Source organism: Taeniopygia guttata, chromosome 7 (genome assembly GCF_048771995.1).
Source record: "Taeniopygia guttata chromosome 7, bTaeGut7.mat, whole genome shotgun sequence".
NCBI classification, from domain to species: domain Eukaryota; kingdom Metazoa; phylum Chordata; class Aves; order Passeriformes; family Estrildidae; genus Taeniopygia; species Taeniopygia guttata.
The window spans coordinates 32,318,066-32,341,847 of record NC_133032.1 but is presented as its reverse complement, the minus strand read 5'-3'; the positions used below and the strand labels follow the sequence as shown (position 1 = coordinate 32,341,847).

Below are 23,782 nucleotides of genomic sequence, written 5' to 3'. Positions count from 1 at the left end.
AAAGATATAGTTTGCTAAATTTACATGTTTACTTATTTATTCCATTTTACTGTAGGCAGAGAATTCAGCGCTGGCTCTGGAAAATGAAAATCAAAGAGAACAGTATGAAAGATGTCTCGATGAGGTAAGGTAGATAAAAAGGTTGTTCTTACCTGCTACTATAATTAAATTAATACAAATTAATCTCCCCCTCTCTTAGAAGGTTGACTTTGTTCTGCAATTTTTGTATTACCTCATTCTAATTAATTCCAAGAACATGTGTCTGGCAGTCAAAGGTGTTGTTCTCCACGACCTCTGCTGTAACTCCTGTTTAGACCACAGCTCTTCCCTGAAAAGTTGATATCCCTGTGACCAATCCATAGAACTCATTGCTTTCATGAGGAGGAGGAGGAGATTACAATTTGCCTGTTAGGTGCTGTGCACTCCTTTTCTCTCAGGTGGGACACGTGTGGCTGTGGCTCCTTCCATCAGGAATCCCTCAGCTTTCCCATGTGATACATTCCATAATCCTGGAATTGGGTCTCTCAGCTCCCCTTTAGGGTTACATACACAGCTTTGAATGCTGGTTTGTTTTTTTCCTAGCTGCTGGCTAGATCAGAGCTTCCAGTTACAGCTGGAATATAATTCACCCCTCACTTTCTGTCTGAGCACTCCAGCAGTGCCTTCATTCCAGAAGTGCCTATGGTCTCCTGTTGCATGGAGCTTTCTCCACACAAGTGCTATTGTTCCTCCCAGTAAGGCTCTCCAACATGCCTCAGAGATTAAAGTAGTTTGAAAGCTCTTAGTGGCTCCAGAAGTTGCTTGGTAGAAATCATTTACCCATTCCATAATAAGGATGTGTCATGGTAATGTCAGTAATTAGCTGACATGCAAACAAAACAAGAGCCCCAGGTGTACCCTGGAGAAAAGAGTGCATGAGCAAGCAAACCACCCAGGGCAGATGACAATTCCAGTCTTCACTGCAGCTTTTTACATTTTTAATTGGCATTTGCTGAAGTGTTAGAAGGCTGAGCAATACGGCTCTGGTACGAGAAACCTCCAGTTTAGTGCAGATTTTCATCAGCAAATCCTCCCTTTTGCCACTGTGGCAGATTTTTGTCAGGAAATTTGCAGATACACCTTCCCCCTGGGTCCTGCTCTGGGGTACAGCAGAGCCTTTGTCTGCAGTGGCCTGAGTCACTCTCAGTGCACACTCAAACCATGCATGGATATCTTGGTGATAAGGATGAAATTACCATATAATTGCTAACTTCATTTTAAATTACAGAGCCTGACTTAAAATTATTTACTGATTGTCTAGGACAAAATCTGCTTACATAATTAGTTTTGGAAATGAGTGAAGCACTGTAACTGTCTCTTTCAGCAAAACACTCCATGTAGATTATAAGGACAGAAAACATGCTTTTATTCTGTTTGCAGGAAGATGTTGGATTTCTGATCCAGGATTGTTTTTCACACACTGTTTCAGTTTAAAGATCACAGAATTAAATTAAACTATGCTCTGAACTTTTATTATCTTCAACATTATGTTGGCTGTTTTCAGCACTTCTGTATTATCACAACTGTGTCCATCTTCTCTCACTGTGTTAACTTTTCCAGGAGAAAGTACTTCTCACCACCTGTGGGTTTGGGCTTCTCTGTTTTTTTTTTGTTCATCTCATTCTTTTTTTGTGTGTTTCACAATGCTTTGGCAGAGGCACTATAACCAGAATTGTTTCAGCTGACACAAGCTTGGACCTAATGCCTTCTGGTCACTGGGGTGAAGAAGTTGTTGCCCATGACTGAGGCATGAAAACCTCATTTAATTGTTGCAAATTTTGCAGGAGTCCCGGGTCAGTGTCCACCTGAGCAGGTTTCTTTGATGGATCTGCACAGGAAATCACACATCCTCACCCTCTTTCATTAGAGTAACAGTAAAGAGAATAGGAGATGAGACCGACATTTAATTAGTTAATAGCAAAAACTCCTTTCCAGACAGGATTGTTCTTGGAGATCTTAAGCAAATAAAATACTTTCCATAAATATTTTTTAAAAAACTAATAATATTTGAAAATATTTCCATTGTAAAATTTCTTAAGGGCTTTAAGTCTGATGATTACTCGGTTCATAGCCCCTCTTCTTGAAAGTGAGAATTGTTTCAGCCATTGCCTAGTCTGGCTCTCAGAACCCGTTCAGAGTCTTTAGGAGCAGATGTATTTCAGGAGCAGCCGTGTAGCTGTGTGTGCTCAGCCCCACTTTGCCTCAGGGGCACCTGGCAGGTTTGGAGTGAGGAGCAGAGCTGTTCCTGGGAGCACAGGGCTGTGATCACAGCCCAGCCTGAGACAGCTGAGGCTGCCACTGAAACATGTGAGTGCCTGCTACAACCATGATTTTAATTTTTTAGATTTTGCCTCTGTGTCAGTGCCTACTACAACCAGGATTTTAATTTTTTAGATTTTGCCTCTGTAGTAAAATTAGTTGTGAGTGCAGTGAACTTCTCCTGGGCTGATGCACAAGGAGTTCTTCCCTCCCAGGCCATCCTGGCTGTTCCATGTCTGGGAGGCTTGACAGACACTTGAGGAATTGAAGGCTGGGAACATCATTTGAGAGCTATGGAGGGAGTGCTGCCATCTCTCACTCATCACTCAGCAGCCTCAGATTGCAGCTCCTCTCCCCTGGGCACAGGCAGACTCTGCTCAGGGCACTCAAGCACCATTTAACCTGGCCACCCTGGCAATGTCACCTGCGTGGTCCCTCAGGGTCACAGCCAAGTGACACTTTCTATGCACAGCGTGCTCTCTGCTCAGGTCTTGGTGGCCATTAAGCTGAATGTGAAGGATGTAAAAATAGCCACTGTGATTTTTCTGTCTGTCTGTAGCAAAGAGATACCAGAGCTGAGTTTTAAAGCTGTGCTTGCCATTATTTTCTCTCATTTTTCCTTTTTTTTTTTAATCAGTTATTTTACATAGTATTTTTCTTTCATATAATGCCCTACATTTAATATTGTATAAATGCCTGCAACTGTGACATAAAAATGCATGCTCTGTAATCATTTTCATGGTTAAATTCAATGAAACTCAAATGTTCAGAGAGATTAAATCTGAAAAGCACACGGGTCAAGCTGAGCAGAGTCCTTTATGAATTTTAACAATTATTCACTGATTTTAAAATAATTGTTCATCTCTGAAGTGTAAATGTAAAAAACTTGGGGGAACAGTATTTGAAAAAAGATGTCATTGAAATGTTCTAGTACTTGATAAATAAGAAAAGAGCTTATTTAAATTCAGACATACTCCATAAATGTATCTTTCTGTTGCTAGAAAATTTAATGCAAAACCCAGTATTGTCTTCCTGTACCTTTGGGCTTTGAGGTTAACATGCTTAATCCCAGTTTCCTGTTGTAGAATTCAGCTGTCAGTTTATTGGTAGGTGGCAATGTCATGGTTATTCACATCACTGTGCCAACTGAGATTTCTGTCAAAGCTTCACCATATTCACATGCAGGAAATTATGCAACTTAGGGTAGTTGATATTTTTGCTGATGTTTTAAGAATTAACTGATCAAAAATGCAGAGTTATCTTTAAAAAGGCATACTGTTTTTAAGATTTGAATAAAAGATAAAGCTTTTATTTTAGTACACTTGAAATGTCTTTGTGCATATGGAATTATACATTAAAGGCAGCTGTGTAAAATCTCAGTACTTGTAAAAGGCATAACAGATGTTGCATTAGGGTATCTTTTCTTTGATTCATTCTTTTTATACCTTTTCTATTAAGACCACTTTATGACATATATTTGTAAACATAATTGCCTAGGGAAAAAGTAAAGCTGGATCTTTTATCTCTTTTATTGCAATCCAGAAAAGGAAACATCACCTAAAGATCTTGGCTGTTAAGTTCAGAGGAAAGGCAGGTAGTGTAAAGCAAGGAGTGTGACCTTCTGCAGAACAGCAGACCAAGGAACCAGCCAGCTCTGTTCTATTCCTTGTTTCACCTTGATTAACTGCAGTTATCACAGGTCAAGTACTTTTACAGTCTGATTTTTACTGGGATTGAGCCACGGTTATGTCTCATATAAGTGAGAACTTCACATTTTCTGCATCTCAGAAGTCAATTTCTCTGCCTTCAGTGATCTCAGTTACCACAGTTTTTGGTAGTTGTGACTATCAGTTTTGTGGGGCTGGTTCATGGTGTTCATTCACATCCATGGTGTCTCCTGATACCTGTAAGTTAAAATGAAGTAGACTGTTGAGTTTAGCAGCTTATTTCCATATGCTGTAGGAGTAGAATGGCAACCTCATTTAAAATGCAAGCATTTGGCTATGATTCCACTTATTGAGTGCTAAATTAATTTTAGAAACTGCAGAACATTTCACTGAAGGCTTCCCACCTCTGTTCCTGCTGCATACCAAAAATACAGACCTGAAAATCTTGAATGGTAATAACACAGTGTGCCAAGTTGCTAGATAATAGAAAAAAAACAGCCACATTTTTCTAAAGAACCTGGTTATATATCTTTCTTATTGAGTTCCATGGGAGCTATGGATCACTGGCAGATACTTCCATTTAGATACCTATCTTCACTCAAAGGCTGGAAAGTTTGTCATAAATGCATCAGCAGGTTCAGTTTTTCCCCGTTTGGAATATTATGCCATTTACACTCCTCGGTATAGTATGTAAAGCTGTAGGAGTCATTTTGTAGGCTATGCTGTAGTGAGTGACTAGGGCACACTTCAAAGAGCCTTTTTGTTCTTCCTTGGTAAAGTAACTCGGTGTCAGAAAGTAAAGAAATAATGTATTCGCTGTGGTTTGTTCAATTTTCAGGTAGAGCAAACAGACCTTAAAGTACCTGCCAGAAGGAGCAGTGTGGGATGGAGTGCCCGAGAGCCTGCAGGGCAAGGCACATGGGCTTTCAAACCTCACATGTTTACTTCTGTTGGTTATTACTGCTCTAATATTAGTCTGTGTCTTCTGTTAAATCAGGTATAGAGCTATTCTTTTGGAGCGCTGTTCCACAGGCTGCCTGAAGATAGGGACTGGCTAGGATAAAAAATTTGATACGAGGGAATTTTATGAATATGAATGAAATGTAGCTTTTGTATCTAGCAAAACTAAATTATTTGCAGAAGTGAATTAGCTGCTTCAGCTCTTTGCTCCCCACTGAGTTTACATCAGTGTTGGTGGGGGTTTTATTTAATTTGCCAAGAGTTACAAGAATCAATGCAGATTATTTAGTGATACCTGCATAAATTTTACTGTAATTTCTGTAAACCAAAATCAAATCAAAAATCTCTTTTTTTCTAAGAGAGACATCTCTACTTGCTCTGCGTAAATGTAGGACCAAAACTGATAAGTCAGCACATAGTGTGATAATATGTGCATATATGGTGTTGAACCTCCAAATTAGCACCAACAGAAAATCTTACCTCAGTCTTTCTTTCTCTCCTTCCTTCTTCCACCTCACTGCCCCTATCCTTGCTGGTAAATATAAATTAGAAAGGATGCATAAAATAAATAACTTCAAAAATTCCCTGTTGAATATATAGTTCTGTTAATCAATGGTGTGTGCTCTCATTCATGTCAATTATGCTATGTGGGGTGAATCCTTCCAACCACATTTCGATGACAGTGGCTACTTTAATTTTCTGTGCCACTTTATGGTTCTTGCTTGTCACGATAGATGTACCATTTTGTCAATATTTAATCAAGAAACAATTAAACTTCATGAAAACACTCAGGCCTCCATCCTTGGCTGGTAAAAATCTGCTCTAGTGAATGCAGTTAATCCATGCTGATGCACACCAGCTGCATCTCGAGCTGTGAGACTTTAATCTACTGCAAAGAAGAGACGACAGAAGTTGACCAAATGCCCCCCATGTCACGCTGCAATTGATACAGTGCACATTTGCTTATAATAAGGACTAGCACAGAAGTAGATGATGTGAATTTCATGTATTCTTGCTGGTATTATCAGATTAAAATAATGAAAATGCTAGAAATGGTGGTGATTGTAGATGGGAGAGGGAATATAAAGCCTCTGGCAACTGTGAAACCAATACAGTGAATGTTTATAACATACTTGTCACTCACTCTGGTTGGATCTGTCCTTAACCCTTTGGGCCCCACACTGAGCGCTAAAAAAGGACTGTTGTGGTTTTAAGCCCAAATGGAGATGAAGCACCACACAGCTGCTTGCTCAGATCCAATAGAATGGGGGAAAGAATCAGTATAAAACCTTCCTGGCAACTCCCCCTGCTTATATCACTTGACATTCTGTGGTGTGGACTTTCCCTTTGGCCAGTTTGGGTCACCTGTCCCAGCAATGCTTCCTCCCAGTTTCTTTTGTGAACATCCTCTCTGGCAGAGCATGAGACAAGATAAAAAATGGTCCTTGACTTAGGATAAACACAACTTAGCAAAAAGCCAAAACATCAGTGTGTTATCAACACCATTCTCACTCTGAATCCAAAGCACAGCACTGTAACAGCTACTGAGAGGAAATAAACCCTGCCCTAGCTGAAACCAGGACAGGCCACAAAAGAAGGTATTGTTATGCATACACACACATGATAACATATGTAAATTCGTTTACTTTTTCTCTTTCAGGTGGCTAATCAGGTTGTTCAGGCTCTTCTTACTCAAAAGGTAAGTTGTGATTTGGGTATTTCCAGGGTAACTTAAAGCTTGCAGATGTTCATTGTTTATTTGAGAGATATGTATATATTCTTAAATATTATACATTTTAAAACTATGTTCACACATTCAGTAAGCAGGGGAAGTACTGCACAGGAAAAATACTTGAGGGATAATTGCAAATCTGGCACAAAGAAAAGATTCACTGTGACTTCTACAGAGATCTGTTCTGCATGAAGTCATGTCTGAAGTTCCAATTTTCTGAAGTGGTCTTTGAGTTAAACATGATTCCATTATTTCATTTTCTCAGAGGGAAAAAGATGGAAAAACAAACAAAATATAAAGTTCTATAACAATAAGCTGTGAGCATTTCAATATTCATGGAATGATTCTTTGTGAGGTCTAGACCACTTGATGGATGTGACATTATGAAAATGCTTTGGATCATTTAGTTGTAAAAAGATGGTTTGGAAAGAGACATAAATGCAGTCTTTTAAAGCAGATAGTACAAAGGAGAATATAAACTGTCTTGTCTATACTTAATGACAGGACAAGTAATAATGTTCTTAAAATGCAGCAGAAAACACAAAGTAAAAATAATCAAAAAAACTCTTGCCACACGCACAAAAGTGCTCTAGATGCAAATAGTTTTTGAGGACCAGCTCGAAAGCCTCCCTTTATGGACATCATTCTGCCCAGCAGGACATCGTTCAGAATGCTCTCTGCAAAGGGAAGAATGGGGGCAGAGGGGACAGGCTGGGTTGACAGTATCATTGCTCATCCATGATTTTTGGATGCACAACAAAGGTTTTTACTCTGGAAGAGGGATACTGCCTTCCAGCAGTTGGAAGTTGCAGCTCAGAGGTGATTTGTGCAAGCCACAACATGCAGGGAAGTTTGCCCTGCTGCTGTCTGTGCTGTGTTTCTCTGTTTACACGTAGGAGTAGGGTCTGTGCATCATCAGAGGACTGCAGAGCTGTTCCTGTGACACCTGTTAGAAATATAACTTGAGGTATTTTCTAAAAAAATCCCAAATATGTGTTTCAATGCAGTTTAACTGGAAATTGAGGTATTTTTTCATGTTAATATACACAAAAACCTCATACACATTTTGTATTATAAAACCGTATGTGGTGAAATGCTCACCAGAGGGTTCATCTCAATATATTAATCTCTAGTTTGGGAATATTTTGATTGTTTACCAAATGGAGAGAGGAGCTTGCGGATTTCCTTTGCAAAGGTGTCAGACATTTTGATGACTACATACTTCCTCAGTAATTAATCCTTCCAAACCTATAGGAACCAAGGAGTTCCTAAGGATACAATAAAACCAGATCCCAATGCATTTAATAAAGTGATTTACTTAGGGTTGATGGGATTTAACAGCTGCTTACCTATTACTGAGTAATAACAGCTAATTTAATATCCATAGAAAGAGGAAAGAGGGTACTTTTCTAAATGCTAATGAATATTAACTGTACAGTGCTCCTGACACCGTTCATACAGGTCCTTTTATAAGAAAAGACATGAACACAATAGTGTACAATAAAGAGGAAATTGCACTCCTCACACCAGTCCCAAAAGGGTAGATATCAGAACCCAAATAGTAGCTGGTAAACAGATAAACCTACCATCGTGCAGCTGAGCAGTGAGGCAGAGTCAGTCATGCCACAGAGAGATAAAACACGTCAGGAGCAGAGCAAGATGTGGAGAAAAGCTGAGAGCTTTCACAGAAGGAAGAAGAGTGATTTTGTACAGTAGCACACACACTCCGTGGGCTTTGTTGTGAATTTGGAATCATCCCTCAAGGACTAATTTTCACTTAAATTAAGTGCATGCTGTAATGTAAGGAGTAGAGCACTGTGTGCCTGCTGGGATGTGGAAGGACTGTGATCCCACTGAGAGATTCTGGTGACACAAATTGAGTGAGCAAAGCTTGAGTGATTTGTCAATGTCACTGAATCCTTGAAATGGAATTACAGTCTTAAACATTCACTTTTCAAGTATGTAATTTGTTACAATACATATAGAATTTCTCTAACATGAGGGGCTTTCTTTTGATGTGACTGGAGAAACTATGTTAAATTGAATTTGTGCTGAGTTAGCCACGCAGCATAATTTCACAATTTGATGTAGCAAAATTCTATGGATTTCTACCACTTACTAATAGAAAATTTGCCTCTAGGAAATTTAAGAAGTCAGACATCCAACAAAATTAACTGAGGCAAACCTATATGCTATAATACTGAAATCATACGTTCTTTCTCCTTCCACCCAAAGACTTCTCATATAACATGAGCTGATTGGACTGCTGAGAACTGGATTTTTAATTTTTTTTTCCATGTAAGACCTGGATCAGCAGCTTGAAATTTGAGCTAAACCATTCAACTGAATAATTTTGTAAGCTGTGTATCTATTTCTTGTAATCTCCTCCATAGGAGTGTATTCAGGAGGTTGCTCTTTTTACTCTGGGTTCTATATGAAAGCTATATCTCCATTTTCATCAATTAAATCAAAAATAAGTGAGTCAAGTGTTAATTAAAGCAGAAAGAAGGATGTTCAGAGGGAGAGCAGTGTTTGTCTGGAATTGCTGCTGGGGACATTGGATCCCATTTTGGGGGAGAGTGAGTGGTTCACACTGAAGGGATAAAGCAAGACCACACAGATGCTCAGACATCACTATACTGAAACCCTAGAACTACTTTCAATATCTGGGAGATTGCTACCTTAATAGCTAGTTGTTTTGCCCACAGGAGAGGAATTATATGCTTCAGACATTTGATAGTTGTATTAATTGGTAATTTTAGGACTGCAAGTTTCTAAATTCAGACTTTATTTTACCAGAATACTGCTACTTTTATGTGCCTCATTTCTCCTCTGGGCTATGTGTGGCATTACCACTGGCAAGGTTTATAGCATCTGGGTGGGTAATCTACTATCTTATATTTCACTTTTTTACAGAAATTCTGAAGTTTGAAACATAAATCTTATGGTTTTAAAACTGTAAGATAGGAAGGTTTTGGGCAGAGGCCTTGCTAAGATTTAATTTTTTTTCTATACTGTTGGTTTCTGTGAATCATTTTTTCCTGTTCAGTGCCCTTAGTAGTCTTGAAATGTTAAGCACTGTAGTAACAGCCAAGGCTTAGCTTTAAATTCTTGGAGTGTGAAAGACAGATAATGATGGGTCTTGATGCTTGCAGTCTCTATTACCAATAGAGATTCTTGTGCAAGACCAGGGATAAGAGGTCTCACTGACAGGAAACAAAGCTTCAGGGCTTTAGGAATCATCAGCCTCGAGATATTTTGAGGGTCGTGTTGGAAAGCTCTTGCAATTTCAACTGAACAGCCACTTGACAGCCACCTAAAACAAATGTTATAAAACCATCAGGAGAGAATAACTGCATTCATCCAGCATTCATAAAACCTGATACATATGCATAAAAAGATGTTTACAGTTTTCTGGGAGTCTCAAGATGAACATATTTTGTTGTGTGTTCACCTCTTATAACCTCAGTGCTGGTTACAGCAGAGACTAGAGCAACTGTAGGCAAGAATTTAAGCTACATCTGAATACAATTTCCCCCTCTGACTTGTTTTCTCATCAAGCCAGATCATCATGTTCTTAATGGCATTGACAGGACAGCATATGGGGGTGCTGAGGCCTATTTCTCACCTTCATATGCTGGAAAGTAATATGAGCTAGGCAACACCCACAGGGCAGCAAATGTCCTAAATTTAAATAATGGTAAGTATTTTTGAGATGTAAATTAAAAAAACAAACAATCAAACTGAGATATGTCTGCAGCTTATTATTTTTACATGTAATTTTTATTAGGAGACTACCTTTCCTGCTTTGTGAAGTTCTTACCTCAAAATGGGCAAGTACACAAAATACTGCTGCACAGCTCAGTGTCATTTTCTGCCCTGTTTCCAAAATTGTCTCTCTGAGAGAATCCTGAGTTCCTCCAGGTGACCAGGCAAAGCAGGTTTTACACTGAAGAAAGATAGAGACAGAGACAGACAGATAGATAGAGATTATCTGTATCTGAAAGACATTTTATTGGCTTGACTGGTTTTACACTCCACTTCTGCTTCTAATGGCCAATTTTAAATCTTTTTCATAGAATCATAGAATTGCTTGTATTGGGAAAGACCCTTAAGACTATTGAGTCCAACCATTAACCCAGTGCTGCCAAGCCCACCAAGCCATGTCCCCAAGTGCCACATCTACACATCTAATGCTTGACAACCCTTTCCATAAGAAACATTGAACTTCTGCCTGGTTTGGTGTAGCTTATGCAATTTACTCAGCTCATGCTTATTACAGTATCCATCTATTAATTGCTGCCTTACGCTTTTTGTCAGCTGCAAGATGGAACACATTGCTAGCAAAGTCATTTTTATGCTAACAGAAAACCCTGAAAGGAGGTGCCAGGTAGCTACTGTTCTTCATGACAAGATTTTCTTCAATGTTATAATGGATGATCAAACAACCAGAGAAAATGAAGTAGCACATTTTTCTGATTTATACTACTTTAAAAGTTGTGTGTTTGTTTCTTCTTAATATCATTAGAGTTTTTACGTGCTTCTGTTACCTGCTTTCTAATCTTACTGTTTTCCCTTGTGCTGCAGGGTCTGAGGGAGGAATGTATAAAGCTGAAAATGAGAGTTTTTGATCTGGAACAACAGAATCGAACTTTAAGTGTGCTTTTCCAGCAGAAAGTCAAACCAGCTTCTGATCTCCTCCTTCAGGTAGGAAATGGCCTTTGTAGGAAGCAAGCTATGAGCTTTATGTTTCTCAAAATTATAAAATACTTCTTTTCAAGGCTATGTCAGTAAGTGGGAAATGACACATGATAGGTTTAATATATTAGAAGAATATCTGTTATCTGTACTCTGATCCCATTGAAACTGAAAATGTGTGCCAGTGTGCTCTGATATTGCAGGGAAATCTGGAGAGAGGAGCACACCTGCAGAGTAACTTACTTTTTTAGATGATTCTTCTCTATGATAAATGGAATGGTACGGGTTCATTATCCCTCTGCAGGGGAGAAGCTCGTATTCTTTAACATCCTGCTTGATGGTGAACAGTGTAATTTCCTGTGAGAAGACAGCCCATTTATTTAACTTCTGCCATATGTGATACTGTCCTGGTTTCAGCTAACTTGCAAGGAAGGGTTTAAGTACATCTTCACAGGCTTAGAGTGATTTTTTTGGCCAATATTTTATGGGAGGATATATCTGAGAAACCAATTGACTCATGTCTCATTCATTTGCCATTCTGGAATACTAAGAGATGTTTCAGTATCCTTCTTCATTTGGCAAAGTCTGTTATTGTGAATGAACCCATCTCTTTGTCATCCTTTTGCAGAAGAATTGCTCTGCTGAAGTTCTAACAAATGTGACCATGAGCTAGGAGAACAGCAAATGAGGACTAACTAGAACTTGCAGGACATGTCAGATACATAAGTGATATTAAATGTGTATCTTAAACCCTCACTGCTCTGCATCTGTAACTCAGAGGAAAATTTGGCCCTTGCACTGTTGTCCAACAGCTGAGGGCTGCTGACTCTCCTGCAGAAACAGTCTGCTCACAGCTGATGTTAAAGGCAAGGGAATCTGCACACTGAGGGCAACTCTGTACTTACTGAGGAACTCTAAAGCACAGGCAGGGCGGTTCCAGATCACCATCACAGGGATCTGGGTTCCTGAGTTTTCCTCAGGCTCTTGTTCTGTCTCCTGATTTTTTGTTGATTTGGGTGTTGCTAGGTCAGGACCTCTATTCTGGTTTCCTGTCTCTCATCCCCTGCTTCCTTTCCTAGTTCATCCTTCATAGACTTCTGTACAGAGATCTGATTTATCTTTATCTGTCAAAATTTTGACACATCCACCACAGAGTGAATCTTCATTGCTCATTTCTGCTTTTGACAGTGTCTCATCAACTGCTCCTTCTTCCTGGTTTGGAATAGTTTTTTCTTTCTTTTTCCTGTTTCCAAAGGGTCTGACTCCAGCTGATGTCAGCTTGGGGTTTGATTGCACCGAAGTCACATGCTGCACATTCATTGTACAAATGCAGATTCTATTCCCAGTTCCTTGCGTGGCAGCAATAAAACCAGGTTATTCTGAGAATGCTACAGAAGTGTTGGATAGTATCTGAAAAGTGGGATCAACACTTTGACTTGAGATCCTTGAAACTGGATTGTGCAGCAGTTCTGAAAAAAAGTTGAAAGAGATGAACCTGCACCAGGTGGAAGAAAGAACAAAATGATCTCACACATTTCCCTGGGGGATTCAAATTATTTTACATCATTGTTCTTGCACAGTTTGGCAGGAACAAATGTACATAGATTTTCTTTTCCCCCCTTTTCGCTTGATTTGTCATTATTGGCTGAGGACAAAAGGGAATTAAGTTCATTCAGAAAGTCCACATCTCCCTGGAGCAAAATTTGCTGCTATGTCTGTTCTCTTGGTATCAAAAGGTTTTAACTCAGTAGGTGAAAAAAAAAAAAAAAAAAAAACAGAGAACAAGCTGGAGTGTATGTTAGAAAAGGAAGAACTTCTGCTAAAACTCTTTGTATGTCCTTTACCCAAAAAAAAAAAAAAAAAAAAATCGAAACCAAACAGGAAATAATGTGAGTTTCCAGAATTTTAATTATCCTCTAATTATACTCCAGACTCAAATAAATGGCGTGCAGTCTGTGATCTTGCAGCCTGAGATGCAACATCTGAATAAGGATGTTTTCTTAAGACTGAAATTGAGCAAATACTGTTGTGTCCCTGCATAAAATTAAAGTTTGCATTATGTCTTCTTGGAAGTGCACACAGCCCAGATTTAGAGCAGGAGGTAAATATTGGTTTAAATGTGTCACTCTGCAGAAAAGTTATAAATATGTGCTTAAGGACATTCCTGTTTGATCATGACCCCAGTCAAGGGAATGGGCAAATTCTGCTAACTGGGGGTGGGGGCATGGGGTGTTTTCCCTTTTATGTACTCTCTGATACAATACAGTTCAGTTTTATTTAATGCTGGTCTCATCCTAGGAGTAGCCACACTCAGTAGAACTACACATTTTGAAGAATGCCATGGTAGAGGGCAGAAGCTAAAAATAAGGAATGTTAGCTAGTTTTTCTGCATATCAGCCTCTGTGATTTCATTTTATATTACCATAAAATTATTCTATATTTGATGTGAGGAGGCTCTTGTATTACAGAGCAAGCTTATTTTTAAACTGTAAACATTTTGACTTCTCAAATTTCAAGAGAAATGTCGATTTCTTTTTTTTTTTAAACAAAATTTAAAGGCAAGTGTAAATTTCACCATTGCCCTAGGTTATTGTGTGTATGATTGCAAGCAGATAATACATGATTGATGTGTCTTAGATATCAGATCATTCCCATTTTTTTCCAGTGAATGGATTGGTACAAGTGGTTTAAATTTGGCTTTCACACCACACCACTTGCACTGTGTTGGTTTTGCTCATGCTTCTCACACAGTTCAAAAGAAACATTCATTTTGCTACCAATTAAAAAGATAATTAAATTCACATAGTACAGTTTCCATGACTGCCTCAGGAATCCTTCACTATAGAAAAGGTGTTAAAAGTGTTACTTTTTCATGCATTTACATAAAGTGTAAGTGCTTATAAAGTTGAAGGGCCTAAAAGTGTTTTTGAGGCGGTGTGTGTTGAGTTTGTGATTGTGTGTGTTGCCAGTAAGTTCCCTGCTACAAGGAATTTTTGTGTGCTTACTGCCTGCAGGGAGTGTCACAGCATCTGTGCCACTCCTGTCATGAAAAGATAAGTAATGCAGTCTCTGATGCAAAATTTTAGGAGGCTAAAAAGATAATTCAGGCTTTTTTCTCTTCACCTCTGATACTGTAGAGAGTTTTAAGAGCTACCCTGTCTTTCTGGGGACATTCTTTGGAGCTGAAGTGTGTGATTTACAGAGGCAGTACTGGAATAGATAAATAAGGAGAAGGCTGATTACCTTTTTTCATTATTTTTATTTTATAATACTCAGGAAATATCTCTGAAACAGCTTTTTTTAAAATGATGAATCCTTGGAAAAGTGTTTTGTGTCAGCACCATCTGAGAAAGAGCAATAGTTAAGTTAAAACCTAGCACAAAAGAGCAGATTCTGCCTAAGCAGCCTTCATTTTCCTCTGTTAATGTGGTTGCTAAAAAGATATTAAATTCTGCCTGTCATAGCAAGAGGGATTGGGTAGGAAAACCAGGAACTCTATTTTAGTGACCCACCTTGTACTTCATCTGCAAGTGGGACAAAGAGCTGGGGATAATACTCAGAGATTTAAAACTGAGTAGAGGAAAACCAATTAGAAGTGAGGAGAGAAATCTGTGGAAGTGATAAACAGGAGGATGCTGAAAGGAATAAGACAGGGATCAGGGGTTGCCTTCTTATAAAGATCTCTTTTTAAAAATTTTTGATATCATACAGCTCTGTTTACATAAATTCAAGATGTTTGATAGATGAATTGTTCCCATGGGAGAAGTCTTGCTTTCACTTTTCACACAGAAAGTTGTTGTCACAGGGTTTTTTTATAAACCATGCAGGATTTTTCAGTGGAAAGGGATGAAAAAGTGGCAAGTAGCAAAATTTATTGAGTTGATTTATTTGATTAAATAAGTAATAAAATTTTCATAGTTGGGAAAGTATAAGATAATATTTCTAATCATAAGATTTACAGTATCCCTGATCTTAAACTGTATTTTCATTGCCATTTTATTTCCATCATAAAAATTCTACTTTATCAAACCCAAAAGCAAGCAGGGAGATCTCCTGAAGCATTTATTTTCTCGTTGTGTTTCTCTGGCTGAATTACTTATATTTATTACTCATGGACCATCCACACTGTTTAATTTTACACCTAAAATTTTGCCTAAAATTCTACAGCACAGAGTGTTGAATTCTCCAGTGGTCAAGGTAAATAATAATTACTTTGTGATGACTGCATTGGTATGAGCCCTTTTAATAACCTGACAGCTCTGCCCTGATGTACAAGACAGAGTGTGGCTGTACAGGCTGTGATGGAACCTTGCACAGCTTAGCAGGAAGGGGTAAATTGCACCAACGACATTATTATATATGGGAAGAAGAAGAGGGCACTTAATTGCCCTAAGACCTGCCAAAGGGAGATGGAATGTCTGGGCTCAGAGCCTGACCTCTGGTGCAGACATCCTTGGGCATGATGAAGTGTGAAGGCAGGAGGTTAAAAGTGAAGTTGCATTGCTTTAGAGCAATGAGATCTGTGTGATATTTAAGTGTTTCGGAGAGCAGGTGTTTTAAATGGGTTTGAAATGAAAGCTAAAGATGGTCACACACTGTTAGGGAACAGTTTGTCAGCATTCCAAGGTACATTTCAGTAAGTGGATTGTTATATGCTGGGTAGCAGTAGAATTTCTTTCTCACAGAAGTCAGGTGCCTGCAGGCTCTCGAGGGAGCAGGCAGACTTGATACCAAATCAGCAAATTGTTTTTAAAGTTGTGAAAGTCCTGCAGCTGACCTGCTTATTTGCTTATTTCACATTTATTCCTCTGTATCCATCAGATTGTCAGAGCACTCTTTTCTGCAAATCTTCAGGAAAGTTCCAGCTTCAGAACAAACTCTGTCCTTTTCTCCTCTGTAAACATATCAACATAAATAAGTTATGGCAGCATCTGTAGTGAATATTTCCTTACTCAGAAATCGGGACTGGTGGCTTGAAGGAGAAATTATTTCCAGATCTGCTAATTTCTTCAGCAGTAATTTAATACTGCTTGCAAGTTAAGACAATCTCCAGGGCTGTATCAACAGAGAAGGTGATCACATAAATGTAAAGCATGTTTGAGATATATTAAGTTTAAACTAGTACATTAACCTTTATCCAAGAATTACATTGCTAGCAGAACCCCTTTTAAGAGGTGTAAGAGTGGATTTTACTCTATTTATGGTTCTCAAAAGATTTCAGGCCGTTGCCCTGCTGGATTAATTCTTCCAGGTCAAAGCTACCAAAGTGCACAGTTAAAGTCATGAAGATCCTGCCCCAGGATCTTCATGAGCCATCAACCTTGCAGCCATGAGAAATGGTAAGAATGCTTCTGTATATCAGGAATCAAGACACTGATCTAGTATGGGACACTCAAGTTTTTTGAGAATTTAAAGAACAAGTTGAAGAACATTCTTCATGTGAGGATGGTGATGTCATTATTTCCAATCTTGCATTATCTCAGTAAATTGTAATCTACTTACTATTTGTTCCATGTCCTCACTCACCAATAATATCTGAGAAGACTGAACTACAAAACTTTGAAAGTCTGTATTTCATCTCAGCTGAAATCATCAACATGTAATAATACATTATAAACCATATTTATTACTTGCCTTGTTTTCAGCTCCAAATATATGCTGAAGAAATATTACAGAGATAAAATATTTAGGAGAGCCGATTGGTTAGATAAATGGGTGACCAAAAAGTCAGTGATGAGGGAAGGAAAAGAAACATTCCCCTTCTGGAGAAACTTGATCCAATCTCCCTAAGCCATATGATTTCTAGTTTTGAATGCACAGCAGCAGCACAATGAAAGAATTTGGTGGTGTATCTGATGTGCAGCCAACCCTGGAAGGAGCTCCCAGAGGGCTAGGCTGATAAAAGAACACAAAAATGTTTGTTAGAGATGAGGTAGGGCAAGATCCCTCCCAACAGATCAGACTAAAGCAAAGCACAGTGAGAGGGTCAGTGGAGAGCAGTATTTTAGTATGAGGAAATTAGATCAACCCACCTGATAGGCCTGCTCCATCACTAATTTGTGTTTTGGTGATTTACCTTCTTGTCAGACTGTTGTCCCTTACTTCAGCAATTCAGTTCTTACCAATTTTCTCTCAAACAAAATCAAAACATTAACTTAAGCTCCCAGGGGATGTAGATCTGATGAGAATGATAATGCATTTAAGAGAAAATTACCCCCAGCTGCTCAGCGTTCCTCTGTCCAAGTATTTTAACTAGCCTGGAGAGGTTCCACAGAAAACCAGTGAAAGGTTTTCCATGTCAACACAAACGTGACATTCTGTGATACAATTTTAAATAAATAAATTTCAGCTACCGAATCTAAAAATGAGCCATTTCCATTATCCTGATAAAAATAAATTGCTACAGCTATAGCAAAACCAGCACATCAAATGAGCAAATAATATTCAGGAAAGCTAAAAGTGATCCTTGGTGAAGTATTTATGAAGGATTTTGACTGAGGAGAGCAATATTTTTTAAGTTTTGAAGACACATAAAGGCATTATTCAAGAGCAAAGAGAGTATTTCAGGGTAAGCACGTGTCAAGAGAATGGTGGGGCTGTACTGATGTGACAGGCCTGGACAACAAAAGTGAGATTTTACTGCCAATTTTTAGACAAAGAAAAATAAGCAACTGACACTGACTGAGCCAACAATTTTTCTTTATTCTATGCATAGATTTTTATTGTCAGTGATGAGCCACATGATGGCAGGAATCCAATATGGCATTTGAACCCCTAAGCAAGTGTGTGGACAGAGTAATTAAGTACGAAAATATTGTTCATGTTTTTTCCTTTATTCTGTGTATTCCATATGGGAATAAATTTTAAAAAAGAAGGAATTCCACCATAGGAAAGAATATTTATGTATTCCTTTCCAAACCTGTCCTGTGCTTCACTCTTAATAAACATTAAAAAGACATGCTTTCTTATTCCATGCAGTTATATTTACCTACAGTAATACTTAAATTGTGGCTGCTCTTTCAGCCTGTTCTGTTTGTTGAATATACTAACAAGATTTATCAGCAACTTTCCATGTGAATCCCTGCATAAATGGTCAAGTGTAAGTACAGAGGCTGCTTAGAGACTGGTTGTGGACTTAGTGAAAACTCTGAGTTACTCATGTATTTCTATTCTGTGTGACCAACACATCTGTGTGTTGTCTGATATATGTCTGTGTTTGCAGTTTGCAATTTATTTATTTTAATATATAGTTACATTTAAGCCAAGAGTCACTCATTTAGATTTCCTTTCTAAATGGAAAAAAATTTTATCATGGACATTCTGACAGCAAAACTTAGCATGGATTTGTTTAGCATGTGATACATACTGTGTGATATCAGTGTGATCACAGTATGTGATATACACTTGGTACCTACAAGCCACATATTACATATAAAAGTGCAAGTTCATATCATCAGGTCAGCTTTTAAAGCCTCCTTCCTTTTGGATTTCACAGTGGAATAAAATAGTAGCCTCTGCAAATACTGCTTAAATGCAGTGTGCTCGAACAACAGGTGTGCAGGGTAATTGTTTTCTCATCATGGTGCATATTTCACACTCTGTAACTCTCAAATGGAATACAAAAAGAATGTATAAAATTAATTCAAAGATTTAAAGGGCTCTGTCTTGGGGTAAAGTGGGAATCTATTGAAATTCTAAAGCACTACAGAATTATAACCTTTATTATTACAGATCTATGATTTTCTTTTTATTGTGCTAATGGAGCTAAGTATGTAGTTCATTTTTATTTTCTTAAAACTTTCAGATGTAAAGAAAGGATAACTGTGCAAAAGCGTATATGAAACAAATAATAGATAAAGGATTAATTTCATCTTTTATTACACTCAATTCATATAAAACCTCATTTATATTTTACTCTATTACTGTGGTTTTGTTACTGTTATTTAAGTGCAGTGGCACTTTGAAGAGGTGAAGCAATACAGAATCATGGCTCTTTTTACTGAGAAGTAGGTGTGCCAATAAGTGCTCTGCTTCATAACATTTAAACTGTTCAGATTATATCAGGCCAGTGTGAATTGCTAGTAATGTAAAATTACACATTCCATCAAATGAAACAAACTAACATTATGCTAAGTGGGTTGAAGCACATAAGGTTACTCAATAGGTATTTTCTGTTGCCATCTGTTATGGAAAAAAAATTTTCCTCTTATATACTTTATATTTTTGTATATTCTTACAGATACTGAATGTATCTGTAGAATTAGATAATTCTAGAAGATAATGTAGAAGATAGATAGATAATGTAGAAGAATTAGATAATTAGATAGAAAATGATAATTGGAATAAAATGTTACTCATAATGAATCATAAAACACCTAAGGAACCAACCCCATCTTTTAGTATTGAATTTTACTAATGCTCTCCTTTGTTTCCCAAATGACCTATCTTCTTTAATGATAGTTTGGATACTGGAAAGATTCAAATTCTCATCCAAAGGCCGTGGCACTATTGACTAAATCTCTGTTGATTCGCTGAGAATGTGAAATACTGTATTGTGAGATAAAATCAGCACGAGGTGCTCAGTGAAACTGAAGAGTCCATTAGTGCCTTAACTCTTAAATTACCATCTGTAATCTCTCTTGATAAGGACGACCTGAAAGGAAAAGTTACCTTTGCCATTAAATCTTTAACAATGTGATATTGACAGCCTGGAGTTTTTCTGTATTTTTAGCATCTTTAAACTGCATCCCTGCTCCTTTCTTTCTCTAGATGTGGGCAGGCTGTGTTCCATTAGTCACCAAGCGATGTCTGGGTGCAGGAAGGGGCACTGATTTGTCTGTGTCCTGTGTGCATCACAAGGGCATCTTCCACATTATGAATTAAACTCCATCTTACTGCATTAGAAGTATGGAAAACAGACTGCCAAAGTAATGGCATCATGAATAATAGCAGTGCTTTAAAAATCTCAAATATACTCCCACTCTTCAGCTCATCTTTCTGGGATACAACTTCAGAAATGAGCTACTTAATTTCGTAGTGTTTTGATCCTAAATTTTTACATTCAGTTATATTTTAAAAGTAGAAATGCTCAATCATTTTTCTTAAGTTTCTGCTATTTACTATTAACTGTTTTTCTCTAAATAAGCCTTGTGTGCTTTTCCTGTACAGTAGATGCAGGCACAGACACAGATCTAGGCACAATTATTGTGAAATATAGATGCTGCAAGTGTGAGCATGAATCAGAGATTAGCATTGTGTTTTAGAGGCTCACTTAGATTTATTTGACTAAATGATCCCTAGGAGATCTTGACAATAATTAGAAATATGGGTACTCTCTGTCCTGTCACCAGTCTTCACCTGGTACTTGTTCCTGGGGGAATAACAAATGGATTTAACCTTTCATTTAGGTCTTCAGGTCCTTCATTCACATGGGACCAGACTTTTAAGTGCTCAGGCATTGTGTTGAGCTCTTCTAAAAGTCTGGCTATTGCCAAAATGGGAGCTGATCCCTTCAGAAATTCCTGTATAATACCTCCCTAAGCCCTGCTTTTATCCACAGTGAGAAAAGGGTCAATTCACAAGGGCCCAGGTTCCTCATCAGGAGTTGGCTGGCACAGCTTCTTCCGAGCAGAGACAGCTGCTGAGAGGGTTTGCAGCTCTCAGCCACCTGAGCTAGAGGTAAAACTCCCAACCTGGGCCAGGCTGCCTCTGGCTGCAGGGTGGGAGATGGGATTTTTCCATTCTATCCCATGTCAGGCTTAGCCCCATCCCTCCCACAGCCAGTTCAGGTCCTAAATAATTCTTGGAGGGTACGGTGCCTTTCCTTCCAGGAGCACAGCTTGGCCAGGAGCTGTGACTGGTAACTCTCCATCTCCTGGTGTTCCTGCTGTGCAGATGAGCATGGGCAGTGCAGGGCTGTGTCCCCAGGCCATCCGTGCATCCTCCTTGCTGGTACCAGCCCCAGCTCTTCCTCCTCACCCAGGCTTCAGCCTTACTTGGCCTGCATGGCCAACCCAATGCTGAGATCATTCCAAGGTTTCTCATGGCTCCAAAGTAGGCTGGTGGAATTCCAGAAGGCTACAGCCAAGGTTTGAGCTGCTTGTTGTGCTGTGTCCTACACAAGCCCTGAAATTTTGGTGTATCGGGATAAAACTTGAAGAACTTGGAAGTTGCCATCTAGAGGTCTTGTGGTCAGATTTGGGACTTTCAAGAATCAAATACCACTGGAAATGAGCACTTATTACTATCTATAAGCTTTATTTCTGGAAAGCTGTAGAAATTTGGGAAGCCCATGGAGTAATTCCTGTCCTGGCAGAAATTAATTTCATTTCAGTAGGAGCAGTGAAGCAAATAATTCCTACCAGCTGGGAATCTACTCACTTATTCTTTCTAAATCATACTTTTAAGTAAGTGCTTTGAGGAAAAGGAATAGAATCAAGTACCTTGTATCCAGGTATTCAAGAAAAAGTCTCTTCTTATCTGTCAGAGACAAAAACAATGCATTAGAGTTGGAGAGAAAAATATGTATGTAAAAGCCTTAAACTAACAATAAAAGTATTTCTTAAGACTCTCCTACTTTTAAACTCCTTTCAATCCACATGACATTTCAACAGTATTACACACACAAAAAGAAGAGGGTGGAGGAATGGAGTAACTTTTTAATGCATAATACTGAGGCAAGGAGAATATGGCTTGTTCAACATTAACCTTGACAAACTGGGGCTCTTGTCATTTAAATGAATGAACCTTTCCAGTGCCTAGATTACTGAAGCTTAGGAAGCAGCAGTGAGGAAGGACTGTAAAAACAATGCCCATCTCTCTTAAGTTGTTTTGGTTTGTTTTTTTTTTCTTTTTTGAGTAAATGAATGATTTCAGTGAAATCCAAATAAGGATGAATCTGTCCACTTGAATCCCCTGTTCACAGCCAATGAACTTCCCTGTGAAACGGAGCTTGCCCTCCTGGGTTGCCATGTATTGATCTAAAACATCTTCCCTGAGCCTTCTCTCTCCTTCTCCTCCTACAGGCAAAAGATTAGTGTTAGATAATAGTATTAATTTTCCAGACATCTGCACATGTTTTAATAGCCTTTAGAAGGTTTGAAATGGTTTCTGTTTGACCACCACAGGGCTAAAATGCCATTAAGACTTAGATTGTAGCAATACATAACAATCATGGCCCTGTAGTTCAACCTGGCAATGAAAAAGCTAATTTATTTTATCGGAGATTTAAATTAATGTGATGAACTCCTCTCTCAACAGGGGCTGTAATGCCACTCTCACTAAAAATATCATGTCCCTGCATATTTTCAAAACCTGATAAAGCACTTATGACAAACCTTGTGGATGTATTGTATGTGCTATTTTTGAGTGTTTGCACGTGTGTTTCTGTGTCCATATCAAACTCCTACTGTTCCTGAGACCATTTTTATTTTCCTGTCATATCTTCATTCTGAGCCTCTTTTCTTCTGTCATCTGGCTCGTAGGCTCAGCAAGAAGTGATTAATAAGACAGTCTCCAGTGTTAGCACTGGGGTTTGTTTAACACCTTGAGATCTGGAATTTTCTTGTGGACAAAAGTTATTGCTGCCTAGGTAAATTCAGTTGAAAATCGTTTTTAAAACAGACCTATGCATTAATAAGGATATTTTTGAAAATCTGTGAAAGAACTATTTAGACTTCAGACAGTTATCATTTCCAGCTGTATGCCAGAGGAAAGCTTCAGCTTATCCCATTATAAAGTGATAAAGCAGCATCTGATGGCAGCAGCTTCTGTGATAAAATGATCATGGCAGCACTGAGAACGAATCTAATAAGGGAATTGATCTGTAGATTCCAATTCTGGTAGAGCCAACATTGATCAACATAAATGTCAATAAGAAGATCTCACTGAGGTCTGCCTAATTCCTTTAGATTATTTTGGGGCATAGTCAGAAAGTGAATGTGAAAATGGATTTTAAACTGTAGGAATCACAAAGGCAATGACCAATTTTATGTTGTGCTACCAGGAATGTCACTGGCTGTCATTGTATGAGCAATTTAGCAGCATGTTGAAATTAGTGAGGATCTTTTAATCATATAAGGATTGATAATGCAAAGACTGTTGCAGAAGACCTTTCTCCTGTGTTTTTATATTACAGTATTTCTTAAATACAGTGAAATAATAAAAGCCAGCCCACCTTTTTACTGCTCAGGCATAGATAGCATGTGTAGGACATGCCAGAAAAGATTAATGGTATAGTTCTTCACTGTTGCAGGAATTCAATATAAAGTTGTTTCTGAATACAAAGTATAAATTCAGTATAAAGTTGTTCTTTCTAGCAATGCTGAAGTGTTAAAAACAAAATGGTTTTGTTTTCGGACAGTGTAACAACAGCAGGTGTCAGGATGTGCAGAATGTGTCCTTCACTCTTTGGTGTTGCCATAATTCA

General features: G+C 38.3%; 1 protein-coding gene across 24 annotated transcripts in view; it reads left to right on the top strand.

Moving 5' to 3' along the window:
- NCKAP5 (NCK associated protein 5) overlaps nt 1-23,782 on the top strand; it is a 414,162-nt gene that overhangs the window by 322,195 nt on the left and 68,185 nt on the right. For all 24 annotated transcript variants that reach the window (XM_072931702.1, XM_072931703.1, XM_072931701.1 and 21 more), the window contains 3 exons: nt 56-124; nt 6,586-6,624; nt 11,245-11,364. In XM_072931702.1, the coding sequence (XP_072787803.1) occupies nt 56-124; nt 6,586-6,624; nt 11,245-11,364 (228 nt within the window). The remainder of the gene's footprint in view (nt 1-55; nt 125-6,585; nt 6,625-11,244; nt 11,365-23,782) is intronic.